General features: G+C 37.0%; 1 protein-coding gene across 3 annotated transcripts in view; it reads right to left on the reverse strand.

The window, feature by feature from the left end:
- pax3b (paired box 3b) overlaps nt 1–25,422 on the reverse strand; it is a 92,364-nt gene that overhangs the window by 22,355 nt on the left and 44,587 nt on the right. For all 3 annotated transcript variants that reach the window (XM_073040937.1, XM_073040936.1, XM_073040938.1), the window contains exons 6-7: nt 15,183–15,348; nt 10,921–11,135 (exon numbers count right to left, since the gene is read on the reverse strand). In XM_073040937.1, coding sequence (XP_072897038.1) covers nt 10,921–11,135; nt 15,183–15,348 — 381 coding nt within the window. The remainder of the gene's footprint in view (nt 1–10,920; nt 11,136–15,182; nt 15,349–25,422) is intronic.

Below are 25,422 nucleotides of genomic sequence, written 5' to 3' on the forward strand. Positions count from 1 at the left end.
TGGAGGTTATTGCATTATTTAAAATAAATTATGTATGTGTTTTGAAATGAAGTAAAAATGTAAGCTACAAAATTGAAAAATTCCAGTTCAAGATGTCATGTTGACAGAACACAATGGCACTGCTGACCTTTCTCTGCTACAAGCTCTATGAAAGAACAAATTCTGTAAATCACAACAAACTGGAATAATTGTTCTTATACACTCTCTGAAATTTAGCATCAATATTAAAGCCCATCAAATACAATCTGAAATGACATTTCCCCATGAAATTCCATGAAAAATTATTTCCAAGAAATTATCTGCTTATAATTTCACAAGTTGCAGAAAGTTGCCGAAGCTATTCTTAAATATGATTTTCATTAACAAAGATGTTGTGAGGTATGGGGCAACTGGAGTTAGGTTACAGTATAGTTATTGAATCCTAGAACAGTATACCAGCACATCTCAAAGACATGTAGGCTGGCAGGTCAATTGGCATAGATGTGAGAATAGGTGACAAGGACAAGTAATGGAGACATGAGATCTGATATGGCTCAGAATTGACTTCATGAGCTTCAATTGCTTTCTTCAACATTGTAAAGAGATATGATACAATAGCTTGAGCAAATAAAGTGCCCTGCTGCTGTACAGATACATATTCTCTGAGTCCCTTTCAGGCCAACATTATCCAATAATTCTGCGAAATTCTAAAAAAAATCTTCCAATGATTCAAATTGTAACTTTGAGTGAGAACTACAATGATCAATAATATTTTTTCTCTAGGGCATTATCGCAATGCTGCACACTGATACTAGGTACAACATATTTTAATTCAATGATTGTTAAATTCTATATTGATTTATACTGCAGATACAGTAGGAAAAAATCTGACATTGAAGTTTGTCACCTATAGGATTCTGATACATAGTTGCTTTATAAAGTTTTCTGAAATTCTTGAGTTAATTGATAGTGGTAGTAGACAAGCTAAAATAAATGGATTGAAATATGCCATCAGGAGGCAAAGAGAAAACAAAATCAGATAACACATAATGGTAGAAAAGCAAATTTGACAATTTGTCCAAAAAGTATAAACGCTGCTGGTTATGTCAACCTTATAACAATCAGTTCCTTTGAAAAATAATAGTTGCACGCCATATCACTGGGCACAGGTGCTCAACATAGTTAGCTTTCATTAGCCAAGATTAATCCAAAATGGGCCCACCTTCTTTTCAGGGATTACCCAGGATGAGAGTGAATCAGCAACAGCTTGTCCAATTCCATGGAAGTCAATGAATATCCAACCAGAGTGTAACATTAGAGCAAAGTAAAGAGTTAATTTGTTGCTAAAGCTATTTTGAAATAAAGTATTATTACCATCTATCAGCTGAATTCAAAGTACGATCAATTACGTGGTGACTTCAGCATTCAGGATTAAAATTTCATTATTTCTCAAAAAATATGAATCATAGGATTCTTCAGATAAAAAAGGGAAGTAATGAATAGATTTACTGAGGTAATCATAACAGCAAATTTATACTCTAACATAGAAGACCATTCAGTCTAAAGCATCCATAAAAGCTCCAGGGAACTATCCCATTAATCCCATTCCTTCTTATATCCCTGTACTATTTCCAAATTATTCCATTTCACACCTGTCCATCAGATTATTGATATAAACCTGCACTGAGATAGTTTGCAATAAACAACTTCCCAGACTCACAAGAGAATGAAGATGCTAAAATCTAGCACAACACACAAAGTGCAGAAGGAACTCGGTGAGGCAGGCAGCATCTATGGAGGGAAATGGACAACTGAGCCCCTTCATCTGGACCTCCCTTCCAGTGCGCCTTTGAGATGTGGGAGCAAATGGGAGCACTCAGAGCACCTACATATCATGGATAGAAGCTGCAAACTCTGCACAGATAACAGCCAGGATCAGGGATGAATCCGGCTCCCTGGAATTGTGAGACATCAGCTCTGTGACACTACCATCTTGCACTGGTGATCAAGAAGATTGGGAATTCATTTTATATCCTGCCTGATTTTCCTTTCAGTTAACATCAATTTTACTTGCAGTTTTCTTTATATTTGTAATTATTATTCAGCATTTATACTTAGCATTAGATAAGCAAATTAAAAACAACTGACAATAGGAAAAATGAAAGGATCATTTGGAAAAATGTACTTATATAAAATAATCTACATATTGTCAATTATAAGCAAATACTTTGTTTTTTATTGCTAGTATTTCAGTTGTTTGTGATTATACAAATCATATATTTAGCTGGTTCTATATTTAGATTAAATGTATTGGAATATATCAGACTAAAGATATACACAGATGTACTTATCTTACTATACTGTCATTATTAACCATCTTGTGATTCCCTGCTGGTAGTCGCCATTTAACCATGCTAAAGGTTAAAACAGAGCAGCATTTTAATATTGATCTCAGAAACAAAGACACTTAGCATTAAATTTGTGAAATCAAGTTCTAATTTGAAGTAAATGAAACAGTATTGCAATGCCCGCAGAGATTTTGTGAGGAAGTATTGAATTAAATTGCTCCTGACATCATTAAAATATCAGCCATTCAGCGTAATTTGAAGTGAATAAACAGTAAAGTATTTCACAGCTAGCTATCATACAAAAATCCCATGGAACTGCTCGAGTCAGTGAAGGAATGCTGCTTTTAATACTAAAGCCCATCTGTGAAAACCATGGACCATGTTAAGTGAATCAAATTTTCTGATGGTCGATTATATTTCATTTCTCTTTCCTCTGAACCAGAAAACTGCACTGCATTAAAAAATACATTTTTATTCACAGATTAATAATCCATCTTTTGCCTCTGTGGTGCATCTTCTGGAGAATCAAATTGATAGCAAAACTATATCATATTTCATTATTTTCAGCCTAAATAAGGTCTTCCTCATACATAATATATTTTCTTGCAGTGAATTAACATTCTTGTTTCAAACTCCACTGACAGTTTTTCGATTCAGAAATGTATTATACAGGAGCTGATGACATTCTCCTTTCTGACCCTTACACATTTGCTTTCTGTCATTTACAGAACATGCTGTCAGTGGAATCCTGATAAATGCTCTTGAAGATGTCACAGCAAAGCTTGGTCTTAATGGGAAACACATGCGGGTCAGTAACCTTTCATTCATCATCAAGAGGAGGGTCAAGCTACTGCTGGATCATTGATGGTCAAAAGCAATTAACCCTTTCATTTACTATTTCTGACAAGAGCATTCAACAGTAAGTTTCTACACTTCACTGTGTTAATCGCCAATCTGCAGATCTTTTTTTATATTTACTTTTACTAGCTGTTAATGTCAGGACAAACTTTGGTAGGTCAAAATAATAAAAAAATAATTATCTTTTCACACTGGAGTAGTTTTCCTGTACTTGAGATTAGGCTGTCTTGTAGAAACTGCGGCATGTTAAATATTCTGTAATGTATCTTCCCGTACTTTTTAAAATCTCAACAGAAGGTAAAATTAGGTGCGTGTAAGACAGATCTCATTCGTTTTTCTCTGAGTGTTAAACTGAAATACAGTATTAACCAACACAGAAAAAAAATGCCGGAAGAACTCAGTAAGTACGGCTGCATCTGTACTGAGTTCCTCCTGATTTTCAGCACCTGCAGTCTTCCCTGGTTTTCCAAAACAGAGTTTTTTTTAATTTTCTGTTGATCTCCTTCTACATCAATTTCCTAAAACCTATTAAATAATAGCCACTATGTTCTCTTCCCCAACAGATCTGTTGTCTTCTCAAAACCTTTGGATTCATTGGTCATAGTTTCCCACTAACAATAGTAGGGGAGCCCCTCCTACTCTCTGGTGCAGCTCTGGAGTCTTCAGAATGCCCTCAAGTACTCTCCTTATCATTCTCATCTCCGCTATCTTTAATTGATTTTGTGATTGCATCAGAATATTTTATATGAGCCTCATATTTTACAGCGTTTTAAACACTGTCTCTGTAAGATCCTTATTGCACATATATACCTCTAGCTGTGCTGCCTAACCCAAAGACACAATCCGGGTTCCCTTTTCTACACACTCTTCAGTTCCAAAACACTGAACATAATTGGAGGCTGTTTTCTATTCATAAAGGGACTGTGCTTTGAACAAGTTCATTGCTGCTTGCTGAGATGTAAACTCCATGTCTCCAACATAGTAATTCAAAATAAAAACACACCAAACAATATATATATTTCCATGTAGTTATCCATAAGCATTCCAGAACATTGTCTGATACTGAATGTTAATCCTACCTAATTTGCAGCTCAAGTTTACTGAACAGCAACATGTAATAATAATTCAGTGACCAGTTTTACCTTCAGACTCACCATCAAATGTAATGAACCAGCTGTTATTTCTATTATTCAATCTGATCATTTTCATTAATCAACATTATCAAATGGCATTAGTGACTTGTTTGTTAGTCAGTTACTGCCCATTACACTACTGGGGTTTAGAGCAGCAATGAAGTTCCTCCATCTCTAGCAGTGTTCAAGGCTTTGTTCATCATGTCAGTAGCTTCCTCTCGGTTTTCACTACTGTCAGTCATGCAAGTCCCGGTTGGAGACTCAGGAATAGAAAGATTCTTCATTGCCGTTACTGTAACTATTTTGTTTTACCAGTCAGGGCTGTTAGCCCTGAGCTGAACCATCAAACGTAAAGGACCCGTGACTTGATAAGCCAGCTGCCTTACACTGAACAGTACTGACAATATATTTCAGCAACATTCTGCTATTCTAAGATGCATAACTGACATTTTTATGATAAAAAGTATTTTCAACTTTTAAAGTTATCTGCCTTAGTGTTTTTATTTACAATTTGAGCATAATATCATATTCGTGCTTCTGGAGATTAAGAAAAGTCAGAATCTGAACACAGAAATAGGCAGATGCAGTAATCAGATTCCTAATGTTTGCAGTTTGCTAGCTACTTCTGCAAATTCAGTTGGTGTGGCATTTTGAGTAAATTTTATTTTTAGACCTCTGTAATTTCTTTCCTTGCTGATGAAAACGTGGCTAAATAAGATATTAGTTAGAACCAAATTGCATGAAATAGTTGTTTGAATCTCAATTATATCATTACCCAATTAGAAGTGAAAAATTGGATTTGTCCAATACTTGAAACAAGCTATTTGATCAAAAGAAATTGGAACTTGATATTAAATCTGCAATTGAAAAAATACAGGTTGTTTACAAAAGCGTATGTACAGAAAATATTCAATAGCACTGCATCATGGAATAAACTGTTTCACTAGCTAAGTGAACAAAGATTACATTTGAAATCAAGATGCAAAATTCAAAGACTGAACTTTACAGTAATATTCCAAATCTCTGTTCTTCCACTGAATTTTGTTTACTATTGCTTTTTTAAATACACATTTCTTGCATGTACGTAAATGAATAGCAGCTACAAAAGGAGGGAAAGGTATAACCTGCCTTCTTTTTTTAATTAGTTACTGGGTTGAGATTTTGGTCAAAGTGCAAATCAGGTAACAAAGAGAACATTTAATGACATAATGCTTCAAAGCGATATGGCACAATAAGCAAAATGTTTTGGATCTTGGTTCTGTCTTCAGAAAACCATGATGCTACCATGCTTTTGAAAAAGAAAAAAAGTTTGTGAAAGTTATCACAGGATGGTTTGATTAATCTGCTGTCAATCATAAGGAACTATTTCATTACAATAAGAAGGGGTCGGATTAATTTTAATATCCCAGCTGAAATCCTCTTATGTTTTCCAAGGTTAATCTTGATTGTCTTTGATAATTAGTCACTAAGATTTAGTTATATTTGAAGTAAATCTGTCCTTTCTTGGCTATTGTCTGCGCTGTAATCTCAATAAATACAACTTCTGATCAGTTAAAGGATGATCGGTGAATATCAGCAGTAAGAGTATTTCCAGCTACCAACATTGGAAAGGAGCTAACTTATCAAATCAAAAACAACTGGTAGGAAATGTCTAGCTTCCTTTCTCTGACTTATGCTCCTGATGGAAAGAATTTGTTCTTCCATAACGCATTAAAATTTGCAGAATAACCTGGAAAATTAATTATGTATTGGGGATCACTAAGACAAGAAAAATATATAAAATCCTTTCAACAAGTATTGTAATTTGGTATTGTATGTTATAGTCTTACTGCAATAGCTTGCGATATGCATTCTTTCATTTCACAGATCATAAGGCATACATCAGCAGCAACAAACTCAAGGACTCTAAGACTGGAAAGCCATTGAGAGTCTTAACCTTTCACACATAAAAACTGCATTCACATGACACTCTCAATAAGGCTGTCTTTGGAAGCTGCACAAAAGTATGTTAGTTAGGGAAGGAATACAAAGAAGTTATTTTACATTTTTAATATATTAAAAGTCATAAAGAACGTCCTTTAATGGAGACAATGATGCATCTAAGGTACGGTAAGCAGAAAGTAAAGTATCTTAAGAAATCCATTTTTAAAATAATTAAAGAAGGCTAGAACAAAAATTATAGACATTAGCATAACTTTGAATTACAGATGATCCACATGTATTGTTCCAGCTTCAGCCTTGAGGTTTATGACATGATCTGAATGCCCTGATACTGTGCAAGCTTTGTAACTCGCTCTTGTGTACCCATGATTTGCTGTGTATCACATGGAGTTGAGATAGATCTTATTACCTATAATATCGCTGCTTAGAAGTTAAAGGGCACTTGGTTCCCACACCAATGCAGACATAAATTTTAGATTCCTTCATGGTTTCAAAACAGTAAAAGATATTTAATCCATACAGTAATAAAACTAAACTTGATGGATTACATACCAGAAGAGGATTCTGATCAAAGAGTTATATGATATTGCAGCAAAATACACGTTTTAACAACTGCTATATTGCTATCAATGAAGAAGTCTTTTGTGGAATAGTACTCAGATGTAAAACTCACTTTGAAACACAGGAACATTAGAGCATCTTGTCAAAAACTTTGTACATTATTTTTATAAAATTCTGAAAGTGGAGACACTTTTCAGAGGTATCAAGAGTTTGGAGTCAAAAAGTATTTTGAAAAAGAACATTAACTTAAAATCATTTATGAAGGAAGTTTTATATTTGTTTGATAATATCTCGCGTCATCTATTTCTGGGGGGGGGGAGCTACACTTTAAAAAATAAATCACTGGCACATGTAAATAAAATGTTTAAAATGAAGAATGGGGCCTACTACGATTACGCAATTTATATACCGTATTTGTCCCATCAGTCAGTGATGATAAAGCAACTTTGGTTCAACTCATCCTTCCTGTCAGGGTCATAAAAATAAAGGCCCTCCTTCAGAAGCTGTAAGATGAAAACAGATCAGAGACTTTCAACCTGGAAACAGGCATTGGTTGATAACATCTACAGATGTTGAACTGCAAATTAATTCTTTATTTATTCTTCAATTCAAAACGCTCTGGGATTTATTGGCTTTAGGACAGATGCTGTGACCGAAATTTTGAATAAAGTATTATTTTCAGATGTTTGAGTTTTAAATGCAGAGAGAACATGAATTTCCTCATTTATCCTTTCCTATATTCTCATGATATTAGTAGATTTGATGGAGCAGCTAGTTTGCAGATTATTTTTAAATTCAGCTCAGCAAGGATGTTGTGATTATGACAAGATTTCTTATGAAATAAAATGGCATGAGTTCAGGTCAGATGCTAAAATAGTGGCCTTGAAAATCTTCAAAGTCTGAGCTATTAATAACTAGTTGCTCGATGTGTTCCAACTTGTTGATTCAATGGGAGAGCATGAGTTCAGCATGTAATTATAATTCATGCTTTATTTCCTAGCATTGGTCATATGTTTGCCTTCTTGCAATTTCATCTGGTTAGACATGTGCAAGTCCTAAAGGTGTTTAAGGATGCTTTTCAAAAAAAAAAACAACAACAAACCAGGCCAAAAAAAGATGTGATTGGAGCTGGAAAAAACTACTAAATCAAAAAGTAACTAAACTAACTTAAAACCTGAAAAGAGGAAAGACTCAACAAGTCATGCAGTTTGCATAGAAAGAGAAAAAGAGTTAATGTTTTAGGTCAATGACCTGTTGAGTAACTGTAGGACTTTTCAAAGTTTTTCTCCCCCGTTACTGGGTTATATGATGTAATGGGAGTTATGCACCAGCTCCAGACAAAGTAGATCAGACCTCATCTGGAGAAATGCATTCTTTTGTGACCAATTCATATTAGGGAAAGGTGTGTCAGGCTTCCAGGAAATGTTGTGCAGATTCTATAGAATTATACCATAGTTAGGTATAATACCATAGTTGTATTTTCTTGAGTATAGAAGATTGGAAAGTAACTGGTGAGTGATTAATAGAAGGATTTGACAGGATAGATAAAAATAACGATTCTTCTGGCGTCCAGTCAGAAGAAGGTATAATTCTAATCATAGACAATGAATATCTAATTTTTATCAGGAAGTACTTAAAATGTAGATGTAGATCTAATTTAAAGATAGAATGTGTGGGTGAATTCTTTTCCAGAGTCTTTGAATTCATATATCTTTATGATTATATTGACTAAGATTTCACATCCCAAATATACATTTTCAGATATTTTGTTAAGAATCATACATATTTTCCAACTTGTCCAACTGTATCAACAGCACAGATACAAAATGCAACACAAAACAGGGCACTGCTGTCATCATTTCACCAGAAAGATGATCTTCATATACAGTAGCAAGGCATCTCCATTGCAATGACATATTAATCAGACAGAGGCTAAGGCATTCAAGAGGGCAAAACAAGTAAATGAGCTGATGATATGCAGAGCCACTTGACTGTTTTGAACACAAGGCACTAAGAATTTCTAATTCCAATGCGACAGCAATGTGTTTGATGCTGCTACACTCTCACTTCCCAAAAGAAATTGATTAAGATGTCAATTAATTGCATGCTCTAAGCAAAAGAAACCAGGAAAGGTCCTATTTGCCCAAAGGGGGGAGTTGTTTATTCTCACTTTATAGTTTCTACCATAGTCTGAACTGTTGGATCTGGGAGTTATCAGCGTACTGCAGAAAGCGGTAAAAACATTGCGCAATTCAACTGCACATTAAATGAAGAATAAAAAGCCACAGATGCAAGCAATCATTTTGGCCCCCCTTTGTGCCATTAGAATCTCATTTTCTGCCTATTAAAATGTTCCTTACTGTTCAAGCAGTCGCGGTAACCAATGATTGGTGTGTAATTGACTATAATTGTCTTTTCACTTTTCATTTATGTCATTTCGTGCTTCCTTCTGTTCTTCAATTTATAGAATGCTTTTCAAGAAAATCATACCTTTAGCATTCTATCTCCTCACTCTGAAATGACTCTGTTTTAATTATATGTTCCAGTCCCTTGTGACCTATATTAAAAATTAACTGGTGTACATATCAAATGACACCTGTGTCCAACTTATGCTAATAAATGGAGACAGTATATTTTAATAAAATGATAATGTCTACTTTCACCAGCTGGTAATACATTTAAAAAGTTTAATGGTGCAATATCAAGTGTGGGTGATATTAGCCTAAGGTGCAATATTAGCTTGAGATGCTCCATTAAGTGAGCCTTAAGCCTGCATGTTTCAATGAAGGGATCATTCATGACAATGGTGTCACACAAACCAACTTTATTTCCCCCCACCAGTCTCTTATAACACTATATAAAATTAATTGCTTCTAGTATAATTTACTGACCACATAATCATGTAATATGGATGTTTTCCATAGTAATTTCATTGTGATATTAGAGCTTTAAATTTATAAACAAAAGTAGAACTTACAGTAGTTGTTTAAAAGCACATCTTAATGTTGTCTTTGCCATTTTGCCTGATTTAACACTACTGTGTGGACTCATTTTTAAACAAAATATAACTTGATCATAGAACCTAGATCATAACAGCACAGTACAGGCCATTTGGCCCACAATGTTGTGCTGACACTTTAACCTACTCTGAAATCAATCTCACCTTTCCCTCCTACATAGCCCTCCAGCTTTCAAGCATCTAAGTGTTTCTTAAATGCCCCTAATCTACCTGTCTCTACTACCACCCTTGGCAGAGCTTTCCGTTTGCTCACTACTCTCTGTGTAAAAAGCTACTCTCTGTCATCCCTACATACTTTCGTCAAATGACCTTAAAATTATGCCCCCCATATTAACCATTTCTAGATCAAAAAAGCCAAATTTGTAATGTGAATTCCCATTTAAGATCTATTATATGTATTTTAAGAGGAGAGATTTAGCAAAATAATTATAATGATATACATGTCTTAGTCTGTTAAATGGCTCCAAAAGTAATGCCCCACCTAGAGTTCCAATTTTGAACTCTAGTTTACTTAACAGAGGATCTTAGATGGGGAATACTGTTAATGGGATTGTTAATTCACTTTTATAAACATTGTCAAAAGAATATATTAGTAACTGCCAAGATTGAAAATGATAGAAATACAGTCTAGAAAAACGTCTTTAAAAATTAACCCATGTATTTAAACAATGGAGGTAAGCAAGTTTGTGACTTTAATGGTAATGCACTTTAATCTATTACACAGTAACCTAAAACACACATGGAATTTCATCTTGGAAAGCTGTTTGATTTTTACTTTCTTTATGAGTTCTGCAATGAAGTCTTTGTAGTTACTCTTTATATAGTGTTCTCAGTATTTATCCACTTGTATGACATTTGAGTATTCCAAAAGATAACAGTGAAATAGTTGTCTTATAAAGTGCCAAGGAAGCCAAGTACTTGGAAAAATTACTGAGCATAAACCAGCATAGTCACATGAACTGCATAAACAGATTTGGGCAATGATTTTAAATTTAGAAATCTTTCTTTAGTTTTGCCTTGGGTAGCAAACTATTTGCTTCACATATACAGTAGACAGCCTGTTCTGAATCACAAAACTGACCTGAGGTGAGAGGCCGTTGCTAACCGTTGGGTTCATAGGATTGGTAGACCCTGCTGGAGACACAAAGCTGTCTGTGTACCCTGAAAATCCATGCCTGCTGGTGGATAAGCAGTAAGCTGAACTGCTGTCCGGAGTAGAAGGGAGGCTGCTCTGATGAACTGATGTCGGAGGCAGAGGCTGTGGCCTGTGAACTGTGTTGCTTGGATCGGAGATTGCTGAAAGCACAATAACATTTATTGTATTAGTGCTCCATCACTTTTCTATCTTAAGGAATTGCTATTCTAAGACTAAAATCTAATAAGCTCGTGTATCTAGTAGCCTTTAAGGCACTTTTTAGCTATTGCTACTTATTTGTTTCAGAAGTCAAAATATAGTAATTTAAAAAAGCAGAATCTTCAACAAAAAAACATGTTTGACTTGTTCATAAATATACCTCAGTAATATAAATTCCAGCAAAACACATATAATATTTAGAAGGGAAAAATAATGAGAAAGCAATTTCATAGAACCTAATTAAAATCAGTTATCTACCCTACACTCTCCCCACCTTATATGTGATTGATGCTATCATTTGATCATATGATTGACATTGGTCACTAGAAACCAAAAATGATATAATTAAAGATGTCTTTTACTGAACCTAAAGCTTCCTTCAGTGTTCCCTTTGATGAAGCTTCATACAAAAATTATTGGTTTTATTTTTGGTAATTCTCCCTGATAAAAAGAGTTGTTTCCAATAGACTTTTTGTTATGAAGGCAGTGACTTTTTAAATAGAATGCTAACCTTCTTTTGCGATATCATTTACAAGTCATTGAAACAACCAAAACATTATCTAAAAGCTAACCACAATGTTATCGATTTTAATATTGAAAGAAATGATACTTTCTTCTACATTTCATTGAAAAAAGAACACAAACTTCATAAACAGCACAGTAATTACCAAATTTTTTATATATTCTCTTCAAACAGAGGAAATTCTTCACAAAGTGATTAGAATATTGTTATGTATTTACAAAGAAGTATGAAGTTTCTTTTTTTTCCCCCTCAGAATCAGAATCAGGTTTATTATCACTGGCATGTGTTGTGAAATTTGTTAACCCTTACTGTTACTTTAAATTTTCATGAAACCTGTCTGAGGATTTTTATTTTATTGCTTTCCAACCTTCTGCAAATGCTTCCTGTTATTTCAGAAATGCTTCACCCAAAAGTGTTAGTATTCTTTGCTTTGAAATCTGGAACTGGTTTAAAATCCTGTCCCAAATGATGGGACAAAAGTCTCAATTGTCTTCTGGCTGCAAAGAACATGGCTCTTTCATTGGACTGAGTGTCTCGTGCAAGACTTTGGTGACAGCACAAAATAAGCGACTTCAGCAAAATGACGAATGCTGCAGTGAAAAATTCTGCTGATTTACCATTACTCACAAGGTTCTACCTTGTGAACAATTTCACTCCCCACAGCCACTGTGGCTCATCTTACTTGCGATGGACAGGTAGAGCAAACATTGCACTTGTACTGAAGAGGGGTGAAATTAAATACACTGACAGGGAGTAATTCCACCTGTGAACCAGACTTAGTGAAACTGTTGAAATTCTTTAAGAAACATGGTTGTGATTTTAGTGCACAGAGTTCAGAGGAAACTTTCCATCATTGCAGCAATGTAAAGGATATGTTTTCCTCCCTCTAACATCATTTAAACTCAAAGTAATTGAAAGTGACACTGGGTCTCATAATGCAAAGTGTTCCAAAGTCTAGTGCCAACACATTTACTGAAGAATGCTTGAGTGTACACACTAAAGTGGCTTGATAGCTATTTATCATAACTAAAGGATCTTTCAATTCCATGAAACATCTGGAAGAAATGATTGTAGCAGAAACATCAAACTGCTTTAAAGAATCATGCAGAGAAGCCTTGTAGGCAAAAAGATCAAGACAAATGGAAAACTTTGTGTTATATGGGCACCAAAAACAAATTAAGAACAATAATTCAGGCCTGTTATAGTTACTTCACAATTATGAGAAAATATTGAGTATTACTTCTTTTCCAATAATTTTCCAGAACAACCACATTCCAAAAGGAGTTAAGGATGCACAATGGATTATGTTAGAGTTGGAGGACTTTAGGCTTTGGATAAAAATGTCTAAAGGAGTTGTTGTGCTAGACACTTATGATACATCTCTTTTGATATTCAGTTCTATTTAAAACAGTGGGAAAAAAAGTGACTTAGTTACTGCAGGAAAATGGATGCATGACTCAAATATATCAGATGAAAAGGTGAGCAGGGCACTTGCAGACAGAATTTAATCCCAATGAATTAATTAACAAATTAACATGAGCGGGGTGCTGCACTATGTGACAGCAAATTGGGGTAGAATGTATAGACAGTAGTAAATACTAGGGTGTTAAGGAATACTCAGGAACATTTTTTCCATGAAAGCAGCAACATATGTGGGTGATGGAAACAACATATGGCATGCTTGCCTTCAAAGGTCAGGGCTTAGAATATAAAATTTGGTGCAGAACCAAGATGTTGCCTGAATTTGGGAACATTAGTTATGGGATAGACTAGGCTTCTCCCTTGAGGGAAGGAGACTAAAAGGTGACCTGATAGATGTAATAAAATTATATGAGGTATAGATAGGTTAGATGGTCTGAATTGTTTTCCCATGCAACAAGCAAATGTATGGATGTGGTAACCCCCCCCCCCCCCCCCAGGTATGAAACCTATGTGATCACCCTGAGCCAGAGTAAACCATTGATTTTTACGGGAGTGTTGAGGAGACAGGGAGCCTGCAGGACAGACAGATTAGAGAAGGGGCAAAGAAGTAGCAGATGGAATACAGTGTATGTCAGTAGAAGAATAAAGGTGTCAGCTATTTTCTAAACAGGGAGCAAATTCAGAAATCAGAGGTGCAGAGGAACCCGAGAGTCCTCATGCAAGATTCTCTAAAGGTTCAGGGTTAACTAGCAGGTTGAGCTGGTGGTAAGGAAAGCAAATAGCACTTCATCAACATTCATTTTGAGACTAGAATATAAAAAGCAATGATGTAACATCAATGCTTTGGTCAGACCGTACTTGAAAAATTATGAACAGTTTTGGGCCCCTTATCTAAGAAAAGATGTGTTGATACTTGAGAGAGTCTAGAGGGGGTTCATGAGAATGATCCTGGGAATGAAAGGGTTAATGTATGAGGAACATTTGAAGGCCTCAAGTCTGTGCTCACTGGAATTTAGAAGAGTGAGAGGAGGATCTAACTGAACCGTAGATAGAGTGAACATGAAGAGGACATTTCCTATAGTGGGGAAGTCTAGGACCAGAGGACACAGCCTCAGATATAAGGATATCCCTTTACAACAGAGATGAAGAGGAAATTCTTTAGCCCGAAGGTGGTGAAACATCAGAATTTATTGCCACAGATGACTGTAAAGGCCAAGCCATTGTGTATATTCAAGGCAAAAGTTGTTAGGTTCATGATTATTAAGAGCATCAAAGGTGATGGGGTGAAGGCAGAAGTATGGTGTTGAGAAGGACAATAAATTAGCCATGACGCAGAATTGCATCAGAGCAGAGCTGATGGGCCAAATGGCCTAGCAGTTGCTCCTATGTCTTATGGATGGGACTGGCCACAGAGAAATGAGGAAACTATTCAATAATTTTAGATGTTTTAAGTTGTTTGGGTATTTTTAAATGATTTAATCATTTCATGATTTATTTTTTAAAAAGTCTAAACATTAGACAGTTAGCTGGACCTGAATGAACCAGAAGTTTAATTTTTCCTTTACCCATTATATTACTGAAAAACTTGCCACCACACAGACCTGGCACCCAGGGATCAAGCCTGCCTTGAAATATATATTCTGAATGGAAAAACCACAAGAAGGGAAGTTCTTACTTTTCTCAATGAGCAAAAGTGATTCGGAAACAAACCAGTGATTGGATATTCTAGCTAAGACAACTGGGAGCAAGAGTGATGGCTGCTTATTAATCATACCTTTTGGGATACTGCTAAAGTTAAATTTATACCTTATTCTCTTTGTTCTCTCAAGCTATTGTAACAGAAGCCATCTGAAAAAAAAGTCATCTAAAATGGCAAATCATTCACCTCTTCCTTGATAATTTCACTTTTTTTGTAGTACTTATGGATAATAATACTGAACAACTTTTTCTTATTTGGAAGCTCCTTGGTTTACTCTAAAGCACAAAAGCTTGTGATAATTGTAATGACATTATTCTGTTTAGAATATGGGTATTAAAGATTTACCCTGTGGTATCGATGTAGGTGGATAACTGGCATCGGACAGCTGGTATGGCGACAGTGCTGGCATTGCTGTGGGCGGGAATCCACCTGGAATCAAGTGATTAAATGCCAGTAGTTGATTGGCTCCTGCTTGTTTCCTCCAACGAGCTCGGCGGTTGCTGAACCAAACCTAATAAATTAAATAGGATCACTTCCAGGACAATTTTAATTGAATTGGAGTACTTTTGCTATAATTATTATCATAATTAAGCTATGAGTTATAAAATCAAACTAATTAATAATGAACAGTGTTATGCAAAATTCATGGACAAAAATAATAATCTTAAGATCCAATTGTTGTGAAGCAAAACATTACAATAAGCCATTTATGTTTGGAATTATGTTCACTTAAAGCCATTGAAAACTAACAAATGATCCACTGACAAATCAAGCATGTCATTTTGTATACAAATTTCAAAAATAAATCTTTTAAAGATTAATTTTCTTGTAAGATTTTTACTGTTATCTTGTCAATAGACTATTCAAATAAAGCTTTTATGTTAATATGTAAACATTTTATAGTATATAAGCCAGAGCCATATCTTTAGTATTCATGAAGCAGATCTGCAAAATTGGCATCTTTTGGCATTCCATCTGAGCTTTGTCATTTTTAATCTGAGCTACCACTAAAATGAATTAGCCCTTTTATCAAACAGCAAGTTTGGACAAAACTCCAAGTTCACTAGGATCTGGAATGTCAGATCTGAGTAAATCTTCCGTAATCAGACACTGACGCAGTTTCTGTTTACGTATAGGTGTTAATCCACCTCTGAATCAGTCCAAGAATACTCTTTTATGAGTAATGCGTTTTCCACAATATTATAATGGTTTGACTTGTTATTTGGCTATAACGTAGTTGTGCAGAATTAAACCTGTTGAAGTTCATCAGCAGTTAACTGTCACTGGTGTTTTATTGACATACAGATGTTGTGTGTGGGTTTAAAAGGAGCAAAGAACGGCAGTATAAATGTCATTTAAAAATGTTAAAATTTATTGCTAGGAATAGCTCAATAAAAGTTAGCAGATTCCGTGTTCCTACTGTCTGAGAAATGTTGAATTCGCAACACTGAACTGTCGTGAAGAAGTCAATGATTGACTTAAATCTGTCATTCATGCTGGGTTTAGTAAAAGATCCATATGTTAGTTGTTCTGGGGAATTTAGCAGGGAAGTAGATCACAGCAAGCCACATAAGAGATGATAGGCCTCATGAGACCAGATGAAGCTGTGAGGAATGCAAAGAAGTCATAGGGTTAAGGCTACACTGTGCCAGCTGCTGTATTATTGTGGCTTCTGCATGCTCTGAGGGGCAAGTACTTAGAAAGTGTTAGTTCTTCTACTTCACTTAGATCATTCCTTGAGTTCTGAAAGTGATATGCAGGCATAGAACGCGCTTATATTGAAGGCAAATAACAAACAAATACACAGCTGCTTTGCTATTTTCCAGCAATCTACTGTGATGTTATATAAATAGCCCCAGCATAAGATATTGCAGAGAGATAACTAGACTGTTAAATTATTTACGTCAGATTCTTTTTCCTTCCTCTTCACTTAGAGAAGTTTAAACACAATGTTGTGATGACACTGTTGTCTGCATTCCTCCAATAATTGAGGCAAGTTGCCAATTTGTTATGTGGGCACATTAGACTGGAGTGAACCAATCAGCTTGGGAGCATCGCATCTTCATCCTGTTGTGTTCGTAGTAAAATGTATTTTAAACTGACATACACTTTTAACCAGGCTAGATAGTCAAAATCTTTATCCTAGGACAGAAATGTCAAATAATAGAGGGCATGCATTTAAGATGAGAGGAAGAAAGTTTACTGGAGGTGTGGAAGGCAATTTTTTTCTACAAGAGAGCGTAGGTGACTGAAATGGGGCTGCTAAGGGTAGCAATGAAAGCAGATATAATAGGAGCATTTAAGAGTCTTTTTGAAAGGTGCATGTGTATACAGGGAATTGAGGGATATGGATCATATGCAGGCAGAAAAGATTTAGTTTAATTTTGTATTATGTTTGTGCCGACATTATACACTGAACAATCTGTTCTTATGTTGTAGTACTTAAAGACTGCTTTCCATACCATCTGATCCAAAAATATGTTACATATGCACATTGAAGCTTTCTGTGATAAATATAAGTGATTTAAAACTAGGATTACTGTATTTATAACATTTCTGAGTGTCTTATGCACAATATATTTTCTTATCTTTATTTAGCATTCTTTATAGTGCTTAAAATTATGTATTTTCCTTCCTCCTTTACTGACCAAGAAATATTTCATGCATCTGGCTGAGCAAACATCTTCATGGTATCGCAGTCTCTGGGTAACAAGGATCAGATTGAATTGATGTCTGACACAAAGCAGTATCCGTAAAGGGAAAATTCTTGCCACAGAGATTGCCAGGTCCCTGTAGGGAATTGCTTGGAGATCAATGGAAAGCATTATTACTTCTAGGCCAATTGCAAATTCTGTACCAGGGTATTAAGTATTTGCCACAGACTTGCCTACACATCAATTCTGCCCCTCTTTTAGCAAAACATTTGTAACTGAAAGAGCCATTTGTAGCATTAGTGTCATATTTAACAACTCGTCATTAATGCTGCCTACTTTCTACTCCTCGATAAAATCAATTTCCAGCCTTGCCTCAGTTGTGCATAAGAACAGGCCTTTCAGCTCACCACATCAATGAATACCATCATGCCTATCTATACATGGAGTCATAGAGTTGTACAGCAGAAAGATGGGCCCTTCAGACCACTGTGTTCAACTATTGTTGGAGCCACCATGTATTTTTTGTTACCTTTAGACTTGGTGTCTCGACATGTCCTCGTGCTCAGCTTCTCTTAATCTAGCATGTACAAATTTTATGTCATACAAAACTGCTGCCCACATTCCATTTTCCACTCTTCTTCATCAATTATCCCAACTTTGCAATAATATGACTGTAAAATTCTTGCCCTTCATTCCATATCCTGCTATTCATACCCTTGACTCTTCCCAGTTGGACGGTCCTCTGAGAATCTCTATGCTCTATCACTTCTGGCCTTTTCAATGTCCCCAAGAATCATGACTCCACCACATTCAAATTTCCTTCAGTTTCCAAGGACCAATACTTGCCTTTATGTCCCTACCTCTCATTTCACTTTGACCAAGTTTTCCTCACCTATCTTAACAGCAGGTTATATTTCTCAGTATTAACATTTAATGAATAATATTCCCATTTTACCTCAAGGACATTATATAGATTGTGAATTTTAATTCTGAAGATCAACCATTGATGAGAGAATATCGAATATAGATGAAAGCCCAAGGAACATAAAACGCTGAACAGTACAGGACAGTATAGGCCCTTTGATCCACAGTGTTGCACCAAACTAATTAAAACAATGACTCTGAATTAATCTAATCCCTATTCCGACACATTGACAAAATCCCTTCCTTCCTTAGATATTCATGTGCCTTTCGATGAGGGTCTTAAACGCTCCTATAATATCTGCTTCTATCACCACCCCAGGGATTACGTTGCAAGTTCCCACCACTCTCCATGTATAAAGTTTGCTTTGCTCATCTCCTTCCTAATTTGCCCCTGTCTGCTTAAGTACATGCACTCTGGTACTAGGCTCTTCAATCCTGGGAGAGAGATGTTGGATGTCTTGTGTTTTGCGTAATTGTATAAATTTCTGCCAAATCTCCCTCAACCTCTGCTGCTCTGCAGAAAACAGTCCTAGTTTGTCCAATCTTTCCTCAAAGCACACGTCCGCCATCCAGGCAGCAATCCGGTAAGCATACTCTGCACCCTGTCCAAAGCCTCACATTCTTCCTATAATACGGTGACCTGATTTGAATGTAATACTCTAAATACGGCATAACCAGAGGTTTATAAAGCTATAACTTTTGGTTTTTAACTCAATACGTGGACAAATGAAGGCAAGCATGCCATATGCCTTCTTTACCACCCCATCATCCTGTGCAGCCACTTCTAGACAGCCATGTACATGGGCCCCAAACTCCCTCCGTTCATCAACATTGTTAATGATCCTGCCATTAACCGTGTACTCTCCCTTTTGATTGGATTTTTCAAAGGGCACCACCTTACACTCTCCCAAACTAAACTCCATCTGCCACTTCTCTGTCCAAATTTACAACAGATCTACTGTATCGCTTGGAAAGCTACTATGCAATTTGCAACATCAATTGTTGTATCATCTGCAAACTTACTGTCCCACCCTACCATATGTTCAACCAAATTATATCTGTAACTGCAACTATTGCACTATATTCTCTATTTCACTACTAATTTTCTCTTGAAATAATCTGTATTGATGGCACGCAAAATTATCATGGTATGTGACAATAATAAACCAATTCTGAAATGCTCCCAGAAGAGCTCAGAAGCCAATAGCCTCCAGAAATCGTTCCTTGGGTAACTAGTTTAGATATATGCTGCTAATATTTTATTGGAATAAATCGCACAGTGCAAGTGAACCTTGGAAACTACAGCATAAGTTCATGAACATTGTGATTCTGATCAAAAGAAACAAATCAGTAAAAAGACCAAAATCCTTCCCTTCTGGAAAACAGCAATGAAATTACCCCAAGGGCTAAATGCTTATAGTGGATAGGAAAATGTAATTCCCTGCCTTTCTAGTCCATTTTTTTTTAGCGTGTCACACCAGACAATCAGCCATTCTTGTCCGGTGAGTGGTGTCAGGATTGGTCTCCTTTCAGATTAACCAGGTCACGATATGAACATTCCTGACTCGACCCTTGTTTTGTTTTATGAGGCCGAGTGGCTAGCTCAACGGTCAACCCAGCTCGGACGGAAAGCGTGCTCGGGGGTTGCCCGACTTGGATTCGAACTCGGGAGCCTTCGCTCCGGAGTCCGGCGCTGATGCCATTGCGCAACCAGCTGGCCATAAGACCATGAGATGTAGGAGCAGATTTAGGCCACTCAGCCCATCGAGCCTGCTTTGCTATTCAATCATAACTGATTTATTATGCCTCTTGACCGCATTCTCTTGTCTTCTCCCAAAAACCTTTGACGTCCTTACTAATCAGGAACCTATCAACCTCTACTTTAGCTATACCCAATGACTTGGCCTCCATAGCCATCTTTGGCAATGAATTCCACAAATTCATCATGCTCCAGCTAAGGAAATTCCTCTTGATCTTTGTTCTAAAGGAATGTCCCTCTATCCTAAGGCTGTGCCTTCTGGTCCTAGACTGTCCCGCTGTAGGAGGCTTCCTCTCCACATCCACTCTATCAGGGCCTTTCAACATTTGATAGGTTTCAATGAGATTTTCCATTATTCCTCTTGTTCCTTTAAAATGCTCCCAGCCCCATACAAACACAACACTAGCCATGCAATCATAATTCTATACAGAGTGTTACAGAACAAATCTTGGAAAAAAACTGTCTCCCTACATTGGAATGACTAGTGTTCACTCATTCCACAGCTTTACACAGATGGTCAAAGGTGTCTGACCACCCTCGGTTGCAAGCTCACATTGTGACACTGCATAACACACTTCGACAAGCTATGCTAGATTTCGGCAACATTTAAAATCTTTGAGAAGCATAAAAATAAAAGAATTGAAAGGATGCCATCTCTATCCACACTTTTTTGCTTCCCAAATGAAAAACTTACTTCAATTACTTCTAGTTTAAAGAAAAAAATCAAAAAAGCTGTAGATGCTGGAAATCTGAAACAAATCTAGTGAATACTGGATTTCAGTTCTGATGATTGGCTGCAGACCTAATATATTAACTGGGTTTTTTTTTCTTTCCACCAACGCTGCTTGATGCTGAGTTCTTCTAACATTTTCTGTTTTGGTTCCAATTTAGTGTGCCGCTTTTGCTGTTCCTCTCTACAATGGTGAGGCCAAAAGCAGATTGAGTGACAGCTCTGCAGAATGCCTTCATTTGGCCTCAAAGGATAGTCCTCAGCTTCCAGTTGCCTGTCACTAGTCCTTAGGCCAGTGGTTCTCCTTCCCGGGGGACATGTCGGATTTTTTAGGGGACACAAGTTAAAAACTGGGGGGTGCTGGAGTTTCTGAATGGGCCATGATAAGTTTACTATTGTAATTATTTTAATTGGCACCCTGAATGAAACAAATGGGGAAAATGAAACAGCAAAACAGCTTAGCCTGTGTGTAGGGTTCGGTGCGGCATTGTCAGTCGTTATCTCTGCTCCTGTTTGACCACACACAAGTCATCATTCACACCCCGCAGGGCGGCCCGCTGAGCCCTGCTCCACATCCACCCCCAAATCACAGACTGCAGATCGGGTGGGGCTCCCTGCAGCAAGGCCAGCGAGCGAGTGTGCAGCAGGAGGCTGGTTCCGTTTGACTCCCACTAATCCATGTGTGTTATAATACTTATAAAACATGACATAAAGGCTGCATTTGCTGCACTGGGGTCAGCTGCCAGAAATGGCTAAACCGCAGAGAGCCGAGAACACCTCGTCTAACAGTACATCGCTATCTACCACCACAACTTCCATTAAATCCTTGATGTTTATCACGTTTTGAAAGAAAGTTCAATTCTCTTTTCTGTGTGAGTACACATTCTTTATTGCCATATAGAATTTACATATATAATAGCATTTTTAAAAATTTGCTGAAAAAATTAAGTTATTTTTAAAAAACACTGCCTAAAAGGCTAGTTTTAAGTTTACAGGTATATTCAATACTGATACATTTTCACACAAGTTTATACATATTATAATTCAAAATAAATTTATTATTAATGTACATATATGTCAGCATATACAACCCTGAGATTCGTTCTCTTACATGCATATTCAATAAATCCATAATAAAATAATAACCATAATAGAATCAATGAAAGACTGCACCGTCGGGCATCCAACCAACACACACAAAATGCTGGAGGAACTCAGCAGGCCAGGCAGCATCTAGGAAAAGAGTGCAGTCCTGCTGAAGGGTTTTGGCCCAAAATGTCCACTGTGCTCTTTTCCATCGATGCTGCCTGGCCTGCTGAGTTCCTCCAGCATTTTGTGAGTGTTCCTTGGATTTCCAGCATCTGCAGATTCTCTCTCGTTTGTGATTGGACGTTGAACCACTGTGCAAAAGACAACAAATTGTGCAAAACAAAAGAAATAATAAATAAATAAATAAGCCGTAAGTATTGAGAATATGAGATGAAGAGGCCTTGAAATTGAGTCCACAGATTGTGGAAACATTTTCAATTATGTGGCAAGTGAAGTTAAATGAAGTTATCCCCTTTGGTTCAAGACCCTGATGGTTGAGGGGTATAAACAGTTCCTGAACCTGGTGGTGAGAGTCCTGAAGCTCCTGTTCCTTCTTTCTAATCACAGCAATGAGAAGAGAGCATGCCTGTCTGACTGAGGTCCTTGGTGATGGATGCTGCTTTCCTGCAACAATGCCTCATGTGGATGTGCTGAACAGTGGGGAGGAATAGGCCGTATCCACTGATTTCTGTAGGATTTTCCATTCAAGTGTATAGGTGTTTCCATACCAGGCTGTGATTCAGCCAGTTACATGTACACCTATAGAAATTTGTCTAAGTTTCTGATGTTAAACCAACCTTTGCAAACTCCTAAGGAAGTAATGGTACAGCTGTGCTTTCTTATTAATTGCACTTAAGTGCTGGGCCCAGGACAGGCCCTCCAAAATAATAACGCCAAAGCATTTACAGTTACTGATTCTCTCCACCTCTGATCTTCCGATATGATCTGGCTCACAAACCTCTGGTTTCCTTCTCCTACAGTCAATCATCAGTCCTTTGATCTTGTTGACACTGAGTAAGGGGTTGTTGTCATGGGGCCACTCTCAGCCAAATTTTTTATCTCCCTCCTAGGTGCTGATTCATCACCATCTTTGATTTCACACATGACAGTAATGTCATCAGCAAACTTGGATATGACATTTGGCCTGTCCTTAGCCTCACAATCATAAGTGTAAAGCAAGTAGAGCAGGGGCCTAAGTTCACAGCCTGCGCTGATGGAGATTCTGGAGGAGATGTTGCAAATCCCAAACTGACTGGAGTCTGCAAGTGAGGAAATTGAGGATCCAATAGCACAAAGAGTTATTAGGCCAAGGTCTTGAAGCTTTTTAATTATTTTTGAAGGGATGATGGTATTTAATGGTGAGCTGTAGTCACTAAAGAGCATTCTGATGTATGCATCTTTGCTGTCCAGATGTTCCAGTGCTGAATGAAGAGTCAATGAGATGGCATCTGCTGTGGACTTGTTGCTCTGGTAGGCAAATTGGAGTGGATCCAAGTGACTTCTCAGGCAGGAGTTGACATGCTTCATCACCAGCCTCTCAAAGCACGTGATTACTGTTGACGTAAGTGCTACTGGGCGACTCTTCGATTATTATTAATATTCTACGCAGCCTTCTCACACAATTGTATTGTAGTTATTGTTTATTATATATATAGTGTATGTGTGTGGTAGACACACACACACACACACACACATATATATATATATATATATATACATATATATATAAATATTGTTTTTTTCTTTTTATATCATATTACCCATGGCTACTGCGGCAAAGAAAAAGATGTCAGTAATATTCAATTGTTTACCTTGTCCATGGTTTTATTCCATCCCCACAGGACAAAGGAATGCCAGTGTCTAATTTGCATAATATCACTTTCAAATGAAAGCACCTCTTATCTGGTTGAATGTAGTTTTAGTCAAGTTCTTCACCAGCTATCAAAAGCTCATAACTGTCTTGATGTTGTGAAAAGAGGTGGTCTTCAATTTTCTTTAACTAAGTTGCAATCAGATTGTGAATAACTTGCTAGTTTGAATCTGTTGCAAATATCTCACTAAATACCCAAAATAACAATCTTAAGTGCTTTTTCATTGCTGGTTGGAATATTATATATATTAGAAATGAAATATCCTATTCAGAGCTTTGAAAGATTTTTATTTTTCATATAGACCTGTAACATTATAGTTAAAACATAATAATAGCTTTAACTTGTTAAAACATAAATATGACTGGAAGACGACCAAAGGCAACATCCTACAGACAATTCAAGCAACTAACTACACCTTTCACTTCGTCTTTCAAATATGATTCTGCTACTATTGGAACCTATGATCTACATTTTGATGTCGCACTTTCAGACCAGTTGAGCAACCTGGCACTTTGCTGTCTCCGAGGGTCCTCTGTGATGTTTCGAGTGAAGTGTGCAGCCTGGAGACAATGTGTGAATCCATGATTGATTCCATTTTTCGCCCATCTCACTGATTAATGCATTGAGGAAGATTGAAATCAATGAGGATGAGAGTGGGAGGCAAGCAGCTGCTCAGCGCCATCTGTCTGTGTTTGGCTGGTCCATCTCTCCCTCTCGCTCGCTGCTGCTGGACGAAGTTGCTTGCGTGTGACCAGTCACCCTCTTCCACTCTCACTCACTGCTCCAAGAGAAAGGTGCCTGCATTTGACCGGTTCCTCTTGCTTGATGCTGTTGGAAGATGGTGCCAGAGTCTTGGGTCTTGGGCAAGATCTAAACGATGCACTTTGTGGATTGGACTCTGTAGTTCATGTGTTCCTGGTTTCTGGTCACTCCTTTTTTGTTGCTAACTTGTGCGGTTTTGATTGAGGTGGACTGGCTCTGCCGCCTGCAGTCAATGAATGACACAGCACGAGATTGAACTGAACGTTCATGGACTGTTCCGATGACTTTGTGTTTGATGCTTTTCTTTGAATGGTTTTGTTGGTTTCATGGCTGTCTGTGGGAAGACGAATCTCAGGGCTGTATTGCATGCATACTTCGATAGTAAATGTACTTTGAATATTTGAAGCTTGAATATTGACTGTTTCATAGAATAATTAGTACACTTGACCAAAACATCTTTACCAGCAGAGACTATGGAGTGATGGGGCCACAAGGATAAATGAAAGTCACAAGTGGGCCACAACCAGAAAAGGGTTGAGAACCACTGCTCCAGGCTTTTCTTTCTTTCTTTCTTTCTGTCTCTCTCTCTCTCTCTCCCTCTCTCTCACTCTTTCTCTCACTCTGAACAGTTGTTGTCTTCCTAACAGCATTCCAAACAATCTCATTATAAACTTAGGGACTATCTACTCAGCTTCAGACTTGGCACACTACATATCAGGTTCAAAATTGAATTTAAAAATTAGTTCAAATAAAAACAAATAAGCTATTCCAATATTCAAGTGCTTTGTTTTTCTGC

The sequence above is a fragment of the Hemitrygon akajei genome, chromosome 3 (assembly GCF_048418815.1).
Source record: "Hemitrygon akajei chromosome 3, sHemAka1.3, whole genome shotgun sequence".
In the NCBI taxonomy this organism is placed as follows: domain Eukaryota; kingdom Metazoa; phylum Chordata; class Chondrichthyes; order Myliobatiformes; family Dasyatidae; genus Hemitrygon; species Hemitrygon akajei.